The sequence below is a fragment of the Glycine soja genome, chromosome 18, assembly GCF_004193775.1.
Source record: "Glycine soja cultivar W05 chromosome 18, ASM419377v2, whole genome shotgun sequence".
Classification (NCBI taxonomy): domain Eukaryota; kingdom Viridiplantae; phylum Streptophyta; class Magnoliopsida; order Fabales; family Fabaceae; genus Glycine; species Glycine soja.
This window is the reverse complement of record NC_041019.1, coordinates 53,435,452-53,454,675: the sequence shown is the minus strand read 5'-3', so window position 1 is coordinate 53,454,675 and position 19,224 is coordinate 53,435,452. Positions and strand designations below refer to the sequence as shown.

At 27.6% G+C, this 19,224-nt stretch overlaps 2 protein-coding genes across 4 annotated transcripts; both read left to right on the top strand.

Moving 5' to 3' along the window:
• Nucleotides 1–6,727: 6,727 nt before the first annotated feature.
• LOC114394681 (geraniol 8-hydroxylase-like) lies at nucleotides 6,728–17,814 on the top strand. 3 transcript variants are annotated; one of them, XM_028356351.1, is made up of 3 exons: nucleotides 6,728–7,753; nucleotides 17,175–17,417; nucleotides 17,593–17,775. In XM_028356351.1, exons 1-3 carry the CDS (start codon nucleotides 6,842–6,844, stop codon nucleotides 17,641–17,643), a joined length of 1,206 nt encoding a protein of 401 aa, XP_028212152.1. In that variant the 5' UTR covers nucleotides 6,728–6,841; the 3' UTR covers nucleotides 17,644–17,775. The 3 variants fall into 3 exon arrangements, with proteins under 3 accessions (XP_028212152.1, XP_028212150.1, XP_028212151.1); XM_028356349.1 differs by having other exon boundaries at nucleotides 6,730–7,753; nucleotides 17,175–17,814; XM_028356350.1 differs by lacking the exons at nucleotides 17,175–17,417; nucleotides 17,593–17,775 and adding an exon at nucleotides 8,252–9,080 and having other exon boundaries at nucleotides 6,731–7,753.
• Nucleotides 13,536–14,936, top strand: LOC114394683 (geraniol 8-hydroxylase-like). Its single transcript, XM_028356353.1, has 2 exons — nucleotides 13,536–13,634; nucleotides 14,224–14,936. Exons 1-2 carry the CDS (start codon nucleotides 13,563–13,565, stop codon nucleotides 14,836–14,838), a joined length of 687 nt encoding a protein of 228 aa, XP_028212154.1. The 5' UTR covers nucleotides 13,536–13,562; the 3' UTR covers nucleotides 14,839–14,936.
• Nucleotides 17,815–19,224: the final 1,410 nt, after the last annotated feature.

Sequence of the window (19,224 nt, the reverse complement as noted above, 5' to 3'; positions counted from 1 at the left end):
AAGTTCACTTATTACGCAACAGATAGGATCTGAGTCTGACCATGTTACTTAACACAACACCATAAAATGTATAAGCCTAAACCTTTTTTTAAAAATTAAAACCACGATGCGAGGCAAAAAAACATGTTACCTGAAGCAAACATACCCAATCTACACAAATTCCACCAGATCTACAACCTGAAAAGATAAAAACGTAAGAAAAAGAAGAAGAAAAAATATGAGATATGAGATTTTAGGATCAAAAAGTTACCTTGGGAACTTCAGGGATGTTTGAAGGAAAAGATTTAGATGGAAGAGAAATCTATTCAGTAAAATGAAGGAAGAAACTGAAAGATAAGAGATAAAAGAAAAAGAGGAGAAGATTGAGGAAGAGAAAGAGAAAGACGGAGAAAGAGAAAAAAGAGGTAGCTTGGCAGGGAAAAAGGCCAAGAGAGTATGAGACCTTTCCTTCTCAAGTGTACATTAAAATGGTCATGCTTGCTTCTCAAGTGTACATTAAAACGCAAAAGAAAATAAAAATGCAAAGTACCTAAACCAAAAGGAAAAGGACAACCATGACCATGGACAGATCATAGCTAGACCCACAACATGACTCAGAGCTTCCACCACAAGACTAAGAGCTTCCATCTCCATCTATAGAATCGAGGAATCTGCCACTGCAAGACTTAGAGCTTCCATCTCCATCTATAGAATCGAGGAAACACTGGAAGAGAGAGAGAGAGAGTAACGTTTCTATGGGCAAGTGAGAGGGAAAGCAGAGAGAAGAAGGGTTTAGGGAAGAGGACAGTGAGTTGAACAGTGCATGCCCACTCTGATATGACATGATGGCACTGGACGGGACGACACGTGGCGATGGCAACAAAAGCAAATAGGACAAAAAATTGGAGGGGCAAAAAGACCAAAAAGTCAGTAAAAATGACACGTGGCAAGATTTCAATCATGGGCATAATAGGAATTTCATTGGCCTTCTCTTTTATTATATATATATATATATATATGAGTATTGTCTCTTTTTTTTCTGTAGCTCGTTACTGTCAGTTACATAATAAATTAAGGATGGGGTATTGAAAAAAATATTGATGATATAGAAAAGTTTGACTATCCATCTTTAAAAGTGTAAGTCTAATTATCATATATAGGTATTTGAATGTTTTTTTTAAATCTAAGTACCTCGAGAATGTCATCTTGTAAAAGAGAAACAAAGCAAAAATATTTGATTTTTTTTTTTTTTACAAATAATAGCAAGTCCTGTAATAGTTATATTAAAAACTCATTTGGATAAACAATTTAATATTAGGATCTTATTTAATAAACTCTAAATTATTACGTAAGACTGTTGGAGCTTATGCTATAAGTATATATTAAAAATTAAGTTATTTGTGTTTAGATATACATGTTAAAAAAATGCAATTCTGATGGTTAATATACTTTGAGTCAATTTGCTCTATCTTCTGATATAGCAGTGGAGCTACTTTGGGTTGTTTTGATCAATCTTTTGATATTGCTATTGCTACTGCATTTGCTGTTGAGCTTTTGGGTGCAATTCTTGCTATTGAAATTGCTTTTGACAAGGGTTGGAATAGGCTCTGGCTGGAATGCAATTCAAGGCTGGTTGTGAATGCCTTTAATTCTTCTTCTTTTGAAGGCCCTTGGAAGCTCTCAAATAGGTGGCCTAACTTTTTGTCTTGGGGAATTTACATAAATAGGGTAGGCTATCTAACTTAGGGGTGGATAAGCGGGTCGGCCCGTCCCGCATAAGGCTCGCTCGTATAAGCCCGCATTGACAGCGGACCGGGTTAATCCGCCTCGCTTCTTACACGGACCAAATAAATTGGTCCGCCCTCGCCCCGTGGATCCTGCGGGTCAAACGGACCGGTCTGCAGGCCTAGTTTTAAAAAAAATTTAATTTTAATAAAAATACAATATAATCAAATTAAGTTCAATACAAATGTAAATAAAATATCAATAATTAGTCAATTACATCAATAAAATAAATAATGTCTTAACAAAAGAAAATCCAAGCAATAAATCTAAAATATGAAATTTAAACATCTCCAACAACAAATGATTCCATATTTGAAGTAGCTTGAGCCTTCTCCATGTGAGTCGCGTTTTGTTTTCCTTGTAAAGGAAAAAGTCATATGACTTGTGCGCATGCGTGATTACGTGGTGGAGGAAAACCGTGAGGAGAAAAAAATATTCTTAGCCTGCTACAATGATAACTGCTAAATATGATGTGAGCTATTTTTTATAATAAAAATACATTGAAATATCTTTAAAAATATTTATTTAACAATTATTTTTAGCTTAAATGATAAGAATTAATATTTTTATTATTTATGACTTACAGATATGAAAATGATAGATTAAAAGAAAAAAAGATCGAAAAAATATCAAAAAGGAAGATTTTTAGCATGTTATTACTTATCTTTTTTATCTTAATCTTTTATTTTTCTTATCTTATCCTTTTTTATCTTTATCATCTTTTATTTTTTATCTTTAAATCTTTATCTTATTTAATATATTTCTTTATTTGTTATCTTAAAAGAAAAGTTTAGAGTGGAAAAGAGAAAATCAAACCTAATATAATTAGGCCAGGGTCACACAAATCAAATCTAATACGAGCTGCGGGCAACCCGCGAATCCCGCGGGCCAAACCCTTAAAGTTCGCGGGTTAAGCGGAACAGACCCAAAAATATGACATAATCATGGATCGTTTAAAAAAATTTGTCCGTAACCTGCACGGACCACGGGCCCCGCGGGTCAGTCCATGAGCCTGGACCTGTTTATCCACCCCTAATCTAACTATACGTTTTCCTAATTTTCTGGTCATGGATATTGACTTAGTCCCTAATGTTTAATTTGTTTGTTTTCTCCTTTTGTTGTTTATAAATTTGGTGTGCTGCGGTTTTCTGGTTATGGGTATTGACTTTGTCTCCCATGTTTTTTTGTTTTCTCCTTTTCTTGTTTATAAATTCAAGAGATCTAAGTCAGGTAGGGTTCATGTAGGGTATCTTTCCTCAATATGAAAAAAACTGCTCAATTATGCATTCAATTTCAACCTTCCCGGAATATCCACCACCCTAATAATTTGTTAGATATGGCACACTAGCACGTTTATGGTTCATGTAGGGTATCCTTTCCTCAATATGAACAACACTTGGCTGAACGACTCGAAATTTTTTTTTGAAAATTTTTTTTGGATGTAAATTTTAAATTAATATTCCAAAAGAGATAAAATGTGACAAATGTTAATTGAAAGTCGTATTATGTTATGAATTTTTTTTTCATTGAACTCATAGAAAAATATCGTATACAATTCCTTTTTAAATAAGACTTTAAAGTCGTATATATATATATATATATATATATATATATATATATATATATATTTTAAGACTTTAAAGTAAAGGAAATAAGTTTTTTTTTCAATACTTTTTGCACGTACATATGTTTACTTTAAAATTGTAAATAATTTTTTAATTATTTAATGAATTAATGTATCTTTTATTGTTTTTAGTTTTATTTAATATTTTTAATATTTAATATCTTTTATATTTTTAAATGGTTTTATTTAATATTTTTTTATAATTTTATGTTTATTGTTTTATTTAATATTTTTTTATATTTAATATTTTCTATATTTTTTACTATTGTTAAAGATTATTATTTGTTTGTAAATTAAAAAATAATATAAAAGACTTACATTTAAATAAAATATTAAAATGTAGTACATATATTTTTTACTGTTGTTAAAGATTATTATTAATTTGTCCTTTATGTTTTATGTTTCATCCTTTGAAACAACTAATTACTCATCATATAAATAATGAAATGAATAAACTAATTTTAAATTAACTTAAAAAATAATCATGGTGTAAAACCGAAAGATATAATCATAATAACTTTTCATATAAACATAAATGTGCGAGTAAGCACTTGAACGATAAAAATTAAAAATAAACATGTAGCACAAAGGCCCTGTATCCTACATTGCCTAATGAATTTTGGTTGTTTATATATCAACTTCCGTCTTTAAGAACTTCAGAGTGGCTAGTAGAAGTGGGGCTTGCATTACGGTCACTTACCATTTTTAAAACCTTGCACTCATCCAACAATCTGTCTTTAATTTGAATCCTCATGCTTTGATATTGTTCAATTGTTTTGATTTTTTTTTTGTTACTTTTGTTCTCTACTGCACAAAAAAGCAATGGAGGAATCATTTCTCTGCCACTCATTCACTGAACTTATGATAAATTAGACTTTGAATCCGTGGGTTGCAAGGGTTTTATTAAATTATATATATATATATATATATATATAATTTGATATTTATTTATATAAATAAACTATTTTTTAAATATTTAGTATTAAAATTTATTTTGTGAAATATATAATACTAATGCATGTCTTCTATTTTATATGATAATAATAATAATAATGTCCTAAACAATTTTAATATATATTATTTTACAGTATATAATATTATAAATATTTTTAGTTATTTTGTGAAATATATACTATAATGTACCTTGTTTTTTAAGAAAATAAAATTAAGGAAAGTAAAATATTATTTAATTTACTATTAATGTGAAAATTATTATTTAAAATACTATCAAAATTATATAATTAGGATTACTACATTTAAATTACTATGGATGAATTTAATTGAAAATTATATTTTACAAATAAGTTAACTTAGAGTTTAGATTTATTTATACATAAAATTCAATCATAGAATACATTCAAATATATATAACGGTTTGTAGTTTATCTTGTTTAATATAATTTAATAGTATTTTAATATATATAATTTTTAAATCTTATTGATATTCATTATATAACTTCAATGTGATATTAAAATAATAAAAAATATATAACTTTTATCATTGAAAAAAAGTTATTTTAAAAAACATAATTTAAAATTGAAAAATATTGTTAACTTTATCATATGGTAAATTTTATAACATATATTTTTACATATAACTATTTTTATATAATAGTGAAGTCAATAATATTTATTATTTAATTATTATATTTATAACTTTTTTTTTAAAATTAGTTTATAAAATGAAATTTACAATAAAAATAATATAAAATTCTTATATTTACATTAACTATTAATCTTCTATCATTAATATACATTTATGTAATAAATAAGTTCTGATTTAAACAATTAACATTGAATATAACTATTAATAGTTATATTTTTAAATATATATATATATATATATATATATATATATCTAACTTTTATTTTCTTATTATATTATATTATTTTATAACTTTAAATTCATGAATTTAATTTATTATTTTTCCAAAATATACTTTAAAGTAATTAATTATAAAAATAAATAATTTTCTTCATAAATAGTAATATTAAATAAGTGTAAAGTTTTACATTTATTTTATTTAATAATTTTCTTTCATATTAGTTTAATATATAATATTAAATATTACAAATAATTTAAATTATTATTAATGTGAGAAATGATTGATTTTATTAAAATATATTAATGACGATTGATCAATGTTACTTTGAATTAATATAGTGATCCAAAAATTGGAATGTTTTTCTTCTTTCAAATCACTAACTTTGCTGACCCTATTGAGGTGACAACTTGGTATTGAGAAGTTGAATTTTTTTTTTTACATAAAATTTAATCTTAAAATTCATTCATGTATATATAATAGTTTCCTATTAATCTTGTTTAAAATAATTCAATAATATTTTAATACATGTAGCCATTAAATCTTATTGGTATTCATTATGTAACTTCAATGTGGTATTTAAATAATAAAAATATAATTACTTTTTTTTATCATTGAACAAAAAGTTATTTAGAAAACATAATTTAAAATTAAAAAATATTATTATATTTATCATTCAATAAATTTTGTAACATATATTTTTACATATAGCTATTTTTATATAAAAGTGAAGCAAAAATATTTATTATTTAATTAATACATTTATATTTTTTAAAAAATAGTTTATAAAATAAAATTTATTATAAAAATAATGTAAAAGTTGTTGTATTTATATTAACTATTAGTATTCTATCATTAATTTATATTTATCTAATTAGATCTAATTTAAATATTTAACATTGAATATAACTATTAATAATTTTATTTTTAAATATATATATATATATATATATATATATCTAATTTTTATATGTTTTTTTTTTCATATTATATTATAACTTTAAAGTGATGAATTTAATTTATTATTTTTTCAGAAATATATTTTAAAGTAATTAATTATAAAAATAAATAAATTTGTGCATAGATAGTAATATTAAATTAGTGTAAAATTTTACATTTATTTTATTTAATAATTTTTTCTTCATATTAATTCAATATGTAAAATTAAATAGTATAAATAATTTAAATTATGATTAAATTGAGAAATTATTGATTTTGTTAAAATATATCAACTGGTATTGATCACGATCATGAGTGTGACTGTAGATTAATACACTAACATAAAACGTATCATGCTCTCTTTCTTCTACATCACTAGCTTTGCTGATGTGACAAGTTGATATTGAAAGCTTAACTTTTATATATCATAAATTGAAATAGATAAATAAATTTGAGTTTATATTGTAAAGTTATTTAAACAATAAATTTTTACTGTAATTGTTTTTATAAAAAAAGAGATAAAAGGAGAGTAGAAAAAAAATGTTTAATAAGATATGTGGGTGTGTGTTCCATCACATGATCTATTTCTTATCTCTTGTATAAAATTTGCATTGATATGTAAATATGCAATGGACTAGCAACATTACTAAATACATTCGTGTACGATATCCATATGTTAAAGCCGTAACCTATGGACTACCACACAACAGTTCTGCTACTGATTACCTTTGTGAGTGCAACCATTATTCTCATATTCATTCGGAGATTATTCAACCAAACCTCAGAATCAGAATATGCAAAGCTTCCACCAGGGCCTCGTCCATTTCCTATCATAGGAAACATCTTGGAACTTGGCACAAATCCACACATAGCACTCACCAAACTCTCAAAGATTTATGGATCTCTTATGACTTTTAAACTTGGCAGAATAACCACCTTAGTTATCTCCTCTCCTCAAGTAGCCAAAGAAGTACTACTTGAAAATGGCCAAGTCCTTTCTAGCAGAACAATTCCACATTCAGTCCATGCACTTGACCATCACATATACTCTACTGTGTGGCTGCCACCATCAGCTCAATGGAGGAACCTTAGGCGAGTTTGTGCAACAAAAATATTCTCTCCACAATTGCTTGACTCCACTCAAATCCTTCGCCAACAAAAGGTTAAAGATTTATTGGATTTTGTGAAAGAACGATGCAAGAAAGGTGGGGTTGTGGATATTGGAGAGGTTGTCTTTACAACAATCCTTAATTCCATTTCAACCACTTTCTTCTCTATGGATTTGTCTGATTCTACATCTGAAAAGTCTCATGAGTTCATGAACATTATTCGAGGCATAATGGAAGAAATTGGAAGGCCTAATGTTGCAGACTTGTTTCCCATTCTTCGTCCACTTGACCCTCAACGTGTCCTTGCTAGGACGACCAATTATTTTAAGAGGTTGCTTAAGATTATCGATGAAATTATTGAAGAAAGAATGCCTTCAAGAGTTTCAAAATCCGACCACTCCAAGGTGTGCAAGGATGTATTGGATTCACTTCTTAACGATATTGAAGAAACGGGTTCTCTTTTGAGTCGCAATGAGATGTTACATTTATTTCTGGTTAGTATTTAGTTTTTCAATAGTTAGATTTTATAAATTATAATGCACATATTTTGCTAGCTTTTCAAAAACTTAATAATGATATTCTGTTGTCAATTTTATAATTATCAAGTACGTAACTACATTAATGGTTTAAAGATTCAATTCTGTTATCAAATTTTATGAATTAGGTATCTCTGTATATTTGAAATATCCATCAAATTAGTTGCTCAATGTATATTTAAACATCAATTTAGTATAAATTAATACTTGTTATGTCCAGGATTTTAAAGGAGTAATTTGATGCCCTTATACTTTTGGAGGACCAAGTTGTATATTTGTTCACTATTAATTGATATAATCAATTTTAAGTTTAACTTACTCACAAGAATCCAGCAAGTGATCCTATCACTATTAATTTATTTTTGCATGCATTTAATCTTTAATTTGCAACTTTTCCTAATACTATATATACATGTGTATTTCATTAAGTTTTGAGATAATATATTGTATTGGTAGGATTTACTTGTTGCTGGGGTTGACACAACATCAAGCACGGTTGAATGGATTATGGCAGAGTTGCTACGCAACCCAGATAAATTGGTAAAAGCAAGGAAAGAGTTATCTAAAGCAATTGGAAAAGATGTAACACTTGAAGAATCACAAATCTTAAAGTTGCCATTCTTACAAGCAGTGGTAAAGGAAACTCTTCGCTTGCATCCACCAGGTCCACTTTTAGTACCCCATAAGTGTGATGAAATGGTAAACATATCTGGCTTCAATGTGCCTAAAAATGCACAAATCTTGGTCAATGTGTGGGCCATGGGACGAGATCCAACCATTTGGGAGAATCCAACAATTTTTATGCCCGAAAGATTTTTGAAATGTGAGATTGATTTTAAAGGTCACGATTTTAAGCTCATACCCTTTGGAGCTGGTAAAAGGATATGCCCAGGATTGCCATTAGCTCACAGGACAATGCATTTAATAGTAGCATCCCTTGTACACAACTTTGAATGGAAGCTAGCTGATGGGTTAATTCCAGAACACATGAACATGGAGGAGCAATATGCGATAACATTAAAGAAGGTTCAGCCTCTTCGAGTTCAAGCTACTCCAATCAAACACGATTAATTTTATATAATATTGTGTTTCAAATCATTGCAAGTCCTATTATAGTTACTGTCATTTTGTTTTCCTCAGAAGCATAACAGAATTCAAATATTTGTCACATTACTACACTTTGTTAGCACTTATATGGACCTTACAACAAAACATTATTGTGCTTATAAATATGGGAAAACATATATGAGTTGTTTTCAAAATAAGTGATGTATTGTGACTATAACGCAATTGTCTCACCTTTGACACCACAACGGGTGTCACGACTCACGACTAACTCCATGTTTGGCTTTATCTTGCTTTTCTTTTAGTGACTCAGGGATTAAAAGTTGAAACTTCGAATCTTTCTTTTTCTCTTTGATTGAGATTCCCCTTTCACCTCTTTAACTGAAAGTTTACAGAAGGAACCTACTGGTTCAAGTTCAATGTGTCTTACATAGCTAGCTTCATTCCACAAGTTTATGCCTGGCCTTAGCAGAACACTTAATAAATTATCCATGGAAACATAAGGTGGATTGGATGATCAAGGAAGAAATGGAGAAGGAAAGAGGGGCAAGGTCGCGTGTTCAATTTCCTCTCCTAACAAAACTAACACTTTAATTAACTAACATTTGTCATAAAAAAAAGACGACAAAACAGCTTTTGGCAGTAATTAAGTAACCATTTTGGCCAAAAACATGGATTGACAATTACAGAAATCGCATTTTCAGTTAATAGATTTGCAACACTAGTGATTATAAACTGCCATAAATTGCATTTCAGTTTGATAAATTCAACATCTATAAACAGCTAGAAATTGTATTTTCAATTTATTAAAAATATAGCATCATCAGGCTGCCAAAAAGTCATACATAGTAATAGGGAATTAATTGCCAGGAAATTAAGTCATATATAGTACTAGGAAATTAATTGCCAGGAAAATTATGTACACACAGCCTGATAGAAGGAACATGCAGTCATTATGTAGTGGTTGAAGGAAAGCTAGAAGGTTGAATATTGAATGCACAATAAGCAGTTTTTTTTTCTTCGTTTTTCTTCTTTGGTAAAATAAAAATTGTTTTTGATCTTTTTGATATTTTTTAATTATTTATAAATTATTAAATTTTGTGTTTGTTCTCTAGTAAATTTTTTACATTTATTATTAGTTCCTTTGAAAAAAAAATATTAATGACGAAAAATAAAATGATTATTTTATTAAGAATTCAATGAAAAAATAATTATCAAAAAATAAATATAAAATTCAGATATTTATTAAAAATCATAAATATTTTAACCTATTTAAAATAAATAAATCAAAGTAATTAGTTGATCAATGTATATTTAAACATCAATATAGCTTCTAGATATTGACACTTTTTATGTCCAAAGATATTTTTTGTGTACAATGATTGTTTTGAGGTTCCAACTAATTATAACCTCATCCATATTATCTTAAATCCCCACTAGGTTGACCCTAATGACTCTTGTGTCCAAGATATTCAAGTGATTAATTTGATGCCCTTATGTATACTTGCATATGACCAAATTACTAATGTATTTGATATTTTACTCATCGATTTTAAAATTAATATACTCACAGGAAATCATTGTTATACTATATTTAATTCCTCATATTTTTCTTTTACTCATTTTACTCCTTCATAAATTGTTTATGTGATGTTAATTTTTTTTATCTAAATTTCTTGTATTTTTAACGGTTATAAATTTTTTGGCGTCTTAGACTACAATAAATGTTTACTTTTGTAAATTTTTTTTGTTTCAAACAATCTGATTTTAGAGTTTTGATTTTTTTTAAACTTTTATGATAATTTTAATCTGTCACAAAATTTTCAAGCAAATTTTACTAACATGCCTTCACTTAACTGTTGAAATTAATGCTAAAGACTAAAAACAAAATGAAATAATTTATGAGGGACTAGAATAATACAAAAATTAGTAAAAGACTAAAAATAGAAATCAAGATAAAATGAGGGACTAAAAATAAATTTAATCTTATCTTTTAATTTCACCTTCTTATTTTTTTTTCATGCATTTAATCTTTAAGTTTCACATTTACTAGTACTATATATTTCATTGAGCTTTTAGATATATATTGTAAATTTGTAGGATTTAGTTGTTGCTGGCATTGACACAACATCATCAAGCACAATGGAATAGATTATAGCAAGAAGAGAGTTATCTTAGGGCATTGGCAAAGATTATTATTTATCTTTCATATTTTATATTTGATTCTTTGAAGCGATGACTAACCATTAGTTGTGTATATAATGAGATGGACAAACCAATTTCAAATAAGCGTAAATAATGTTCATTATATAAAACTGAAGGACATAATCATAATAACTATCTATAAAAATTAATATCATTTTCTTTTTAATTTTATGTTTCTATTTAATTTGAATTGTTCATTTTATGTTATTTTTATTTTAACAACTATTTTTATTACTAAACTATTTTTTCTTGTTAATATCAAAATAATTTTTAAAATAAAATTAATTAATATTACTTTACGAAATTATTAATTTACTTAATGATAATTGTAAAAATTAATTAATTTTGTTTTATAAATTATAAGTTAATATTTTTGTTTGTGTTAGTAATTTTTTAATATTTTTATTAAACGAATATATAGTATATTTTAATATTTTTATTTAAATTTAACTCTTTTTCATTATTTTTTTAATTTGAAAAACAAATAATAAACCTTAAAAATAGTAAAAAATATAGAAAATATTTTAAATAAAACAATATTCAAAAAATATAAAAATATTAAACAAACCCATATTAAAAAATATTAAAAAAAAATAAACATACATTAATTCATTAAATAATAAAATATTTACAATTTTAAAATTAAAAATATACGTTAAAAAAAATTGAAGTCACAAATTATGTTACGATTTTAATAAAAAAAATTATTTCCTTCAAGAGTTTAAAGTTGTGCTAAAATAATTTTACGATGTTAAAATCGTATTAAAAAACTAATTGAAGTCGTGAAATATTTTCAATTTTAATATAAAAAATTTTAAGAAATAGAAGTGGTAACATATGTTCCAACTTTCAATTCAGAATTAATAACAAATTGGTACATATCCCAAGGAAGTTATTAAGTTTTTTAATTTTAAGGGATTTTGTTAATATATATCCTATTTTACCCTTTTTAAATGATTTATTTTCACAAAATTAATAAAACATATCCGAGAATTTTAACTAATCTATCATAGAAGTTTCTTTAGTCTAAAATTCATTGTTTGGATGTTGTTTTATGAAGAATTTAAATTTTTGAAATTTTAAAACCAAATTTTAAAGCCAAATTTTAAATATCTAAAAATGTTGAATTTTAGTTTTCTTCTAAAATGTTAGAAATTGAAATTCTGTGTATTTTCTTTATAATCTTCGTCCGCTTTTCCATTTAAGTTCTCGAAATTCCATTTTCGAACTTGCGACTCTTGCCTCACCGATGATCCTATTCTCTTTGCATTCATTTTCTTTCGATCTCACAATTTTTATTTTTTTTATAAAACACAAAATTTTAAAAATAAAAGAATTTCAATTGAAATATTTGAAATTTTTAGAATTTAAAATTTTTCAAAATTTTAAATTCGCTCATCTAAACACACTCTTGATTAATTGTCATAAGTTTTTTCTCCCACATTTAAAGTTTCCAATGATCTTTCTCTCTCTTGAAATACAAAAAATTATGGTTATTTATTTTCCACTAAAAATTCTCAAATTTCTATTGGAGGGCCCTAAAAGCAATTGTGAAAAATAAAATATATGATGAAAAAAAGAAAAAATATGGAAATTATTATAAAAGTTTATTGTATAAATAACGTACGTTACTCTCATTTTTATAATTAATATTATTAATCATACACTAAATAATAATTTCTATACTTATTTTTCTCTTTATATATCTTTCCCTATCATATACTTGCACACGTTTTTTTTTTTCCTTTCTGGAAAGTCTTCATAGAACACAATCACATGTTTATAACAGCGACAAGCAGATAAACGATGATCTTCTATTAATATATTTTTTAATTCAGTGGAAAACAAAAAGAAATGCAAAACAACCACGCAAGTGAACAATATATGAAAAAGACGGATTGTTAGAGAACTTCCACTTAAGTAACTCAAACATTAATTGCTATATTTAGTAATTTATAGTTTGCATACTTCTTTATAATGATTTATTATTATTTTTAGTTTAACTAATACAGTTATGTTTTCTCCAAACTGTAAATTTAAAAAGTTTTTAAATTAATCCCAGAATTAACCTTATTCTTTAATATTTTATCATTAATCTCGATTTCAATTTAACAAATTTTTATATCAATTGTTTAAAGAATAAATGCTTCATTATTTTTAGGTCCCATACTTGTATAGATAACTGTTATATGGAAATAAATTGGTGCACGTGAAAATTTTAAATTTAACCTCCAAAGAGTGCGTCAAATTGATTCTATTGTAAAATTTTAAAATTATTTTGTTATCAATGTTCAATTATTAATTTGATATTAAATTATAAAATTTAAAAATCAATTTATCATTAAATTATTTGCAGGAGGAGTAGTCTGTAACATTTTTTATACATTCAAACATTAAAAGTTGAATTTTTCATTTTCTTGTTTGAGGACCAAAATGAGTATTTATTCATAAGCCTATATAGATTATATCCTCGCCATAAGGGTTGAAGCCGTAAGCTATGGACTACCTCACAACACTTCTGCTACTGATTAGCATAGTGAGTCGCAATGAGATGTTACACTTATTTATGGTTAGTATTTAATTTTCCAACAATTAAATCTTATAAATTACAATTTACTTGTTTTTCTAGCCATTCAAAAACATATTTATGATTTGTAATTTCATTTTGATAATTAGCAACAGTGATGGCTCAAAGTTTCAATTCTTGGTTCTGTTCTCTATGTTTTTTTAGTCTACTGGTTTTAGTGTTGGGTCAAGGGACTGCTGTTCTGCATCCCTTGCCTGATGCATGTGATTTGAGGTTACTTCTTATACCAATTACCAAGGAATAAAATTTTACCTTTTGCTGATGTAAAAAAGTATCAAATTTTATGAATCAAGCCCTATATTTGAAATAACCATCATTATATTTAAACATCAGTTTAGCTTCTTATAGTTTAGTAGCTAAGACCCAAATTTTGTTTTACATGATTTTAACTTTAATTTACTCGAAAAAAAAGCAAGTGATCCTTAGTACATACATGGATTTATATAAACTTTATCTCTCAATTTCACTTTCTTAATTTTTTTTTTCATGAATTTAATATTTAATCTTCACCTTTTTTTCTTTCTGATATATGTACGTTTCATTGAGCTTTGAAATAAAATTATATTACTAGGATTTATTTGTGGCCGGGATTGACACAACATCAAGCATTGTGGAGTGGATTGTGGCAGAACTATTACGCAACCCACATAAATTGGCAAAAGTAAGAACAGAGATATTTGAAGTGATTGGCAAAGATGGAACACTTGAAGAACAACACATCTTAAAGTTGCCATTTTTACGAGCAGTGGTGAAGGAAACTCTTCGTTTGCACCCACCAGGTCCATTTTTAGTACCCCACAAGTGTGATGAAATTGTAAGCATATGTGGCTTCAAATTGCCTAAAAATGCACAAATCTTGGTCAATGTGTGGGCCATAGGAAGAGATCCAACCATTTGGGAGAATCCAGAAATGTTTATGCCTGAAAGATTTTTGGAGTGTGAGATTGATTTTAAAGGTCATGACTTTGAACTCATTCCTTTTGGGACAGGCAAAAGGATATGTCCTGGATTGCCATTAGCTCATAGGTCAATGCATTTAGTGGTGGCATCCCTTGTGCATAACTTTGAATGGAAGCTAGCTGACGGGTTAGTGCCAGAAAACATGAACATGGAGGAGCAATATGGAATAAGCATAAAGAGGGTCCAATCCCTTCTAGTTGAAGCCATTTCAATCAAGCACGATTAGTTATATATTAGAGCAATGCTCCTGATTTGCAAGGATATGTATAATTATATATATACTAGTATCTAACCGTGCATACGTACGAGACGTTTGATTTTTTATCTAGTAAGTATTGTAATTTTCGATTACATGATAGGAATAAAAAGAAATATAGTCATAAATGTATGCTACAAAAACAAAATCAAATATTTATAATAATATTGTACTTAAAAATACAAAATATTGGATATGTATTTATGAGATGTGAATGTAGAATTAATGAAATGGAAATTGAATTTATTTAACTTTTATGGTGATTTTAATCTGTCACAAAATTTTCAAGCAAATTTTACTAACATGTCTCCATTTAACAGTTGAAATTAACGTTAGAGACTAAAAACAAAATGAAACAATTTATGAAGGACTAAAATAATATAAAAATTAGTAAAAGACTAAAAATAGGAATCAAGATAAAATGAGGAATTAAAAATAAATTTGATCTTGTCTTTTAATTTCACCTTCTTATTTTTTTTATGCATTTAATCTTTAAGTTTCACATTTACTAGTACTATATATTTCATTGAGTTTTTAGATATATATTGTAAATTTGTAGGATTTACTTGTTGCTGGCATTGACACAACATCAAGCACAATGGAATGGATTATAGCAGAGTTACTACGCAACCCAAATAAATTGGCCAAAGCAAGAAGAGAGTTATCTCAGGCAATTGGCAATGATGTACCACAAAAATAGAAGCCGCTGGAGCCATTTTTTTTTAATTGTTCAATTGTGTTTTTCTTTTTCTTTTCCTTCCTTTTCTAGCACAAAACAAAACAAAAAAATATATCAATAGAAGAACTGTTTCTCTGCCACTCATTCACTAAACCTGTGATATAGTATTTCTCAGCCACTCTTTTTCTATTTGTTTCCCTTGTAAAAAAATTATTTTATAAATATATATGATATAGGACTAAATTGAGGATCTAGAGGTCAAAGGCTTAAGCCATGGATTACCAAACAATACTTCTACTTATTACCTTTGTGAATGCAATCATTCTCATCTTCATCCCTAAATTATTCAACCATACTCCAGAATCTACCAACCTTCCACCCGGGCCACACCCTTTTTCTATCATAGGAAACATCTTGGAAATTGCCACAAATCCACACAAAGCAGCCACCAAACTCTCTAGAATTTATGGACCTCTTATGACTTTGAAAATTGGTAGCATAACTACCATAGTAATCTCTTCTCCTCAATTAGCTAAACAAGTATTGCATGAAAATGGCCCAGTCTTTTCTAGCAGGACAATCCCACATTCAGTCCATGCACTTGACCATCACAAATATTCTATTGTGTTTATGCACCCATCACCCAAATGGAGGAAACTTAGAAGAGTTTGTGCAACAAAAATATTCTCCCCACAAGCACTTGACTCCACTCAAATCCTTCGCCAACAAAAGGTTCATAAATTATTGGATTTTGTAGAAGAAAGATGCAAGAAAGGTGAGGTTTTGGATATTGGTGAGGCTATCTTTACAACAACCCTTAATTCCATTTCAACCACTTTGTTCTCTATGGATTTGTCTAATTCTACATCTGAAGAGTCTCAAGAGAACAAGAACATTATTCGGGCTATGATGGAGGAAGCTGGAAGGCCTAATGTTGCAGACTTCTTCCCCATTCTTCGTCCACTTGACCCTCAGCGATCTTTTGCAAGGATGAGCAATTATTTTAAGAAGATGTTTAAGATTATTGATGGAATTACTGAAGAAAGAATGTGTTCAAGACTTTTGGAAACTGACTCCAAGGTGTACAAGGATGTACTGGATTCACTTATCAACATTGAAGAAACCGGTTATCAACTGAGTCACAATGAGATGTTACATTTATTTCTGGTTAGAATTTAAATGTTTTCCAATTATTAAATTATATAAATTATTTGTACTTATTTTTCTAACTATTGGAAAGATTAATTACGATATTGTGATGCCATTTTTATAATTAAAGCAAGCCCATTGCAATATCGTTCAAAATTCTAAGTTATCAATTGTTATTAATTAGGTGTTTAGACATCAGTTTAGCTGCTAAGTTGATGCTTGTTAACTCCAGGATTTTTAAGTGATTAATTTAATCCCCTTATACTTATAGAGGATCAAACTATGTATGTATCTGTTCACTATTAATTGAAATTTTACCCGTCAATTTTAACTTTCATTTACTCCCAAGTAATCCTATCACCTATCACTATGCATTTGTATCTCATTTTTGCAAGCATTTAATCTTTAAGCTTCACCTTTTACTGATACCATGTACATGTGTATTTCATTGAGTTTTGATATAATGTTGTATTAGTAGGATTTACTTGTTGCTGGGATTGACACAACATCAAACACAGTGGAATGGATTATGGCGGAGCTACTACGCAACCCAGATAAAATGGAAAAAGCAAGAAAAGAGTTATCTCAAACAATTGACAAAGATGCAATAATTGAAGAATCACACATCTTAAAGTTGCCATTTTTACAAGCAGTGGTGAAGGAAACTCTTCGCTTGCATCCTCCTGCTCCATTTTTAGTACCCCATAAGTGTGATGAAATGGTAAGCATATCTAGCTTCAATGTGCCTAAAAATGCACAAGTCTTGGTCAATGTGTGGGCTATGGGACGAGACCCAGCTATTTGGGAAAATCCAGAAATGTTTATGCCTGAAAGATTTTTGGAGCGTGAGATTGATTTTAAAGGTCATGATTTTGAATTCATACCTTTTGGGGCAGGTAAAAGGATATGCCCAGGATTACCGTTCGCTCACAGAACAATGCATTTAATGGTGGCATCTCTTGTGCATAACTTTGAATGGAAACTAGCTGATGGGTTAATGCCAGAACACATGAACATGAAGGAGCAATATGGGTTGACCTTAAAGAAGGCTCAACCACTTCTAGTTCAAGCGATTGCAATCACGCACATTTAATTATATATCTTAGAGTAAATGCTCTTGAATTTATCTGGATATATATATATATATATATATATATATATATATATATATATATATATATATATATTATGTACTTCTCAATTCTCACTACTTGTCGCTTACCGTTTAATAAAGGATGGGTCATGGGTGTATTACTTCTTAACAAGTAAATTAGTTTAAATAAAGCACCCATTCATATATACTCATTTTGTTTAATATATAATATAATTATTAAATCTCTTTAAAATTGATCAAATTTATAAATTAGAAGATCTTAATTATTAATTTTTAAAATATCTCAATTAAGTCATTGTTATTATGATTGTTATTGTCTTTGTCATGATGATTGTTGTTGTAAAATAGGTTATTGCCACAATCCATGAGTGGTTGGGCTGCTACACGACGCAAAATAGAAGAGGTGTTGCTAGATGCATCTAATATTATTGTTGGTGTACCCAACACTTAAGGTGAAATGATGAAAATATCCTTGATCCGTAAATCATTTAAGTTGATCCGTAAAAGTCTTATGGATCAACTTGATCCGTAAACTTTTTACGGATCAAGTTGATCCGTAAGACTTTTATGAATCAAGTTGATTCGTATTATTCCGTAAAAGGCTTACGGATCAAGTTGATCCATATCAATCTTACGGATCAACTTGATCTGTACGATTTAAGGACCACCCTCACACACACCTATCACAAATGCGGAAAAAAAAGCATGGACAATTTTGATATTTTAAAAAAATGCTGGGTACACCAGCAATAATGCTGGGTGCACCTAACAACACCCAAATAATAGAAGCCACTCATGTCTAACACCTGTCATTTGCATCCTCCTGCCTTTGATATTGTTCACTTGCGTTCTTTTTGGAAAATCAGTATCCTATGTCTGGAAATTCTACACCCTCGGTGTATATAGTTAACTGTGTATAAATATAATAAGGCTTAAGTATTTCTTTTTCCAGTAATTTAGTATTTTTTTATTTTTATTCTTATATTTTTTTTCCTATTTTAATCTTCATAAAAGGTGTCTTTTTTATTTTTTTCTTAAAGTGTTTTAGATAATAATATTTTTACTGTTTAAAACATTTTTTTATTATTTAAAGTGTTATTTAAAATATTTTTTAAAATAAAAAATAATACGAACATATTTTATAAGGATTAATCCTAATGATGAGTATCTTTGTAAAAAATAATACAAACACATTTTAAAAATAATATAAACACGTTTTATAGTTAACATGTTGTAAAAATAATAATATAAAAATAATACAAACACGTTTTAAAAATAATTTTTTTAGTGTTCAACGCATTTTTTATTATTAAAATGTTTAATGATGATTATCTTTTTATTATAATTGGTTAATAGTGCTATACAGTTACTAACAGTCACACATGATTATAACATGTGTAAATATGATTAATTT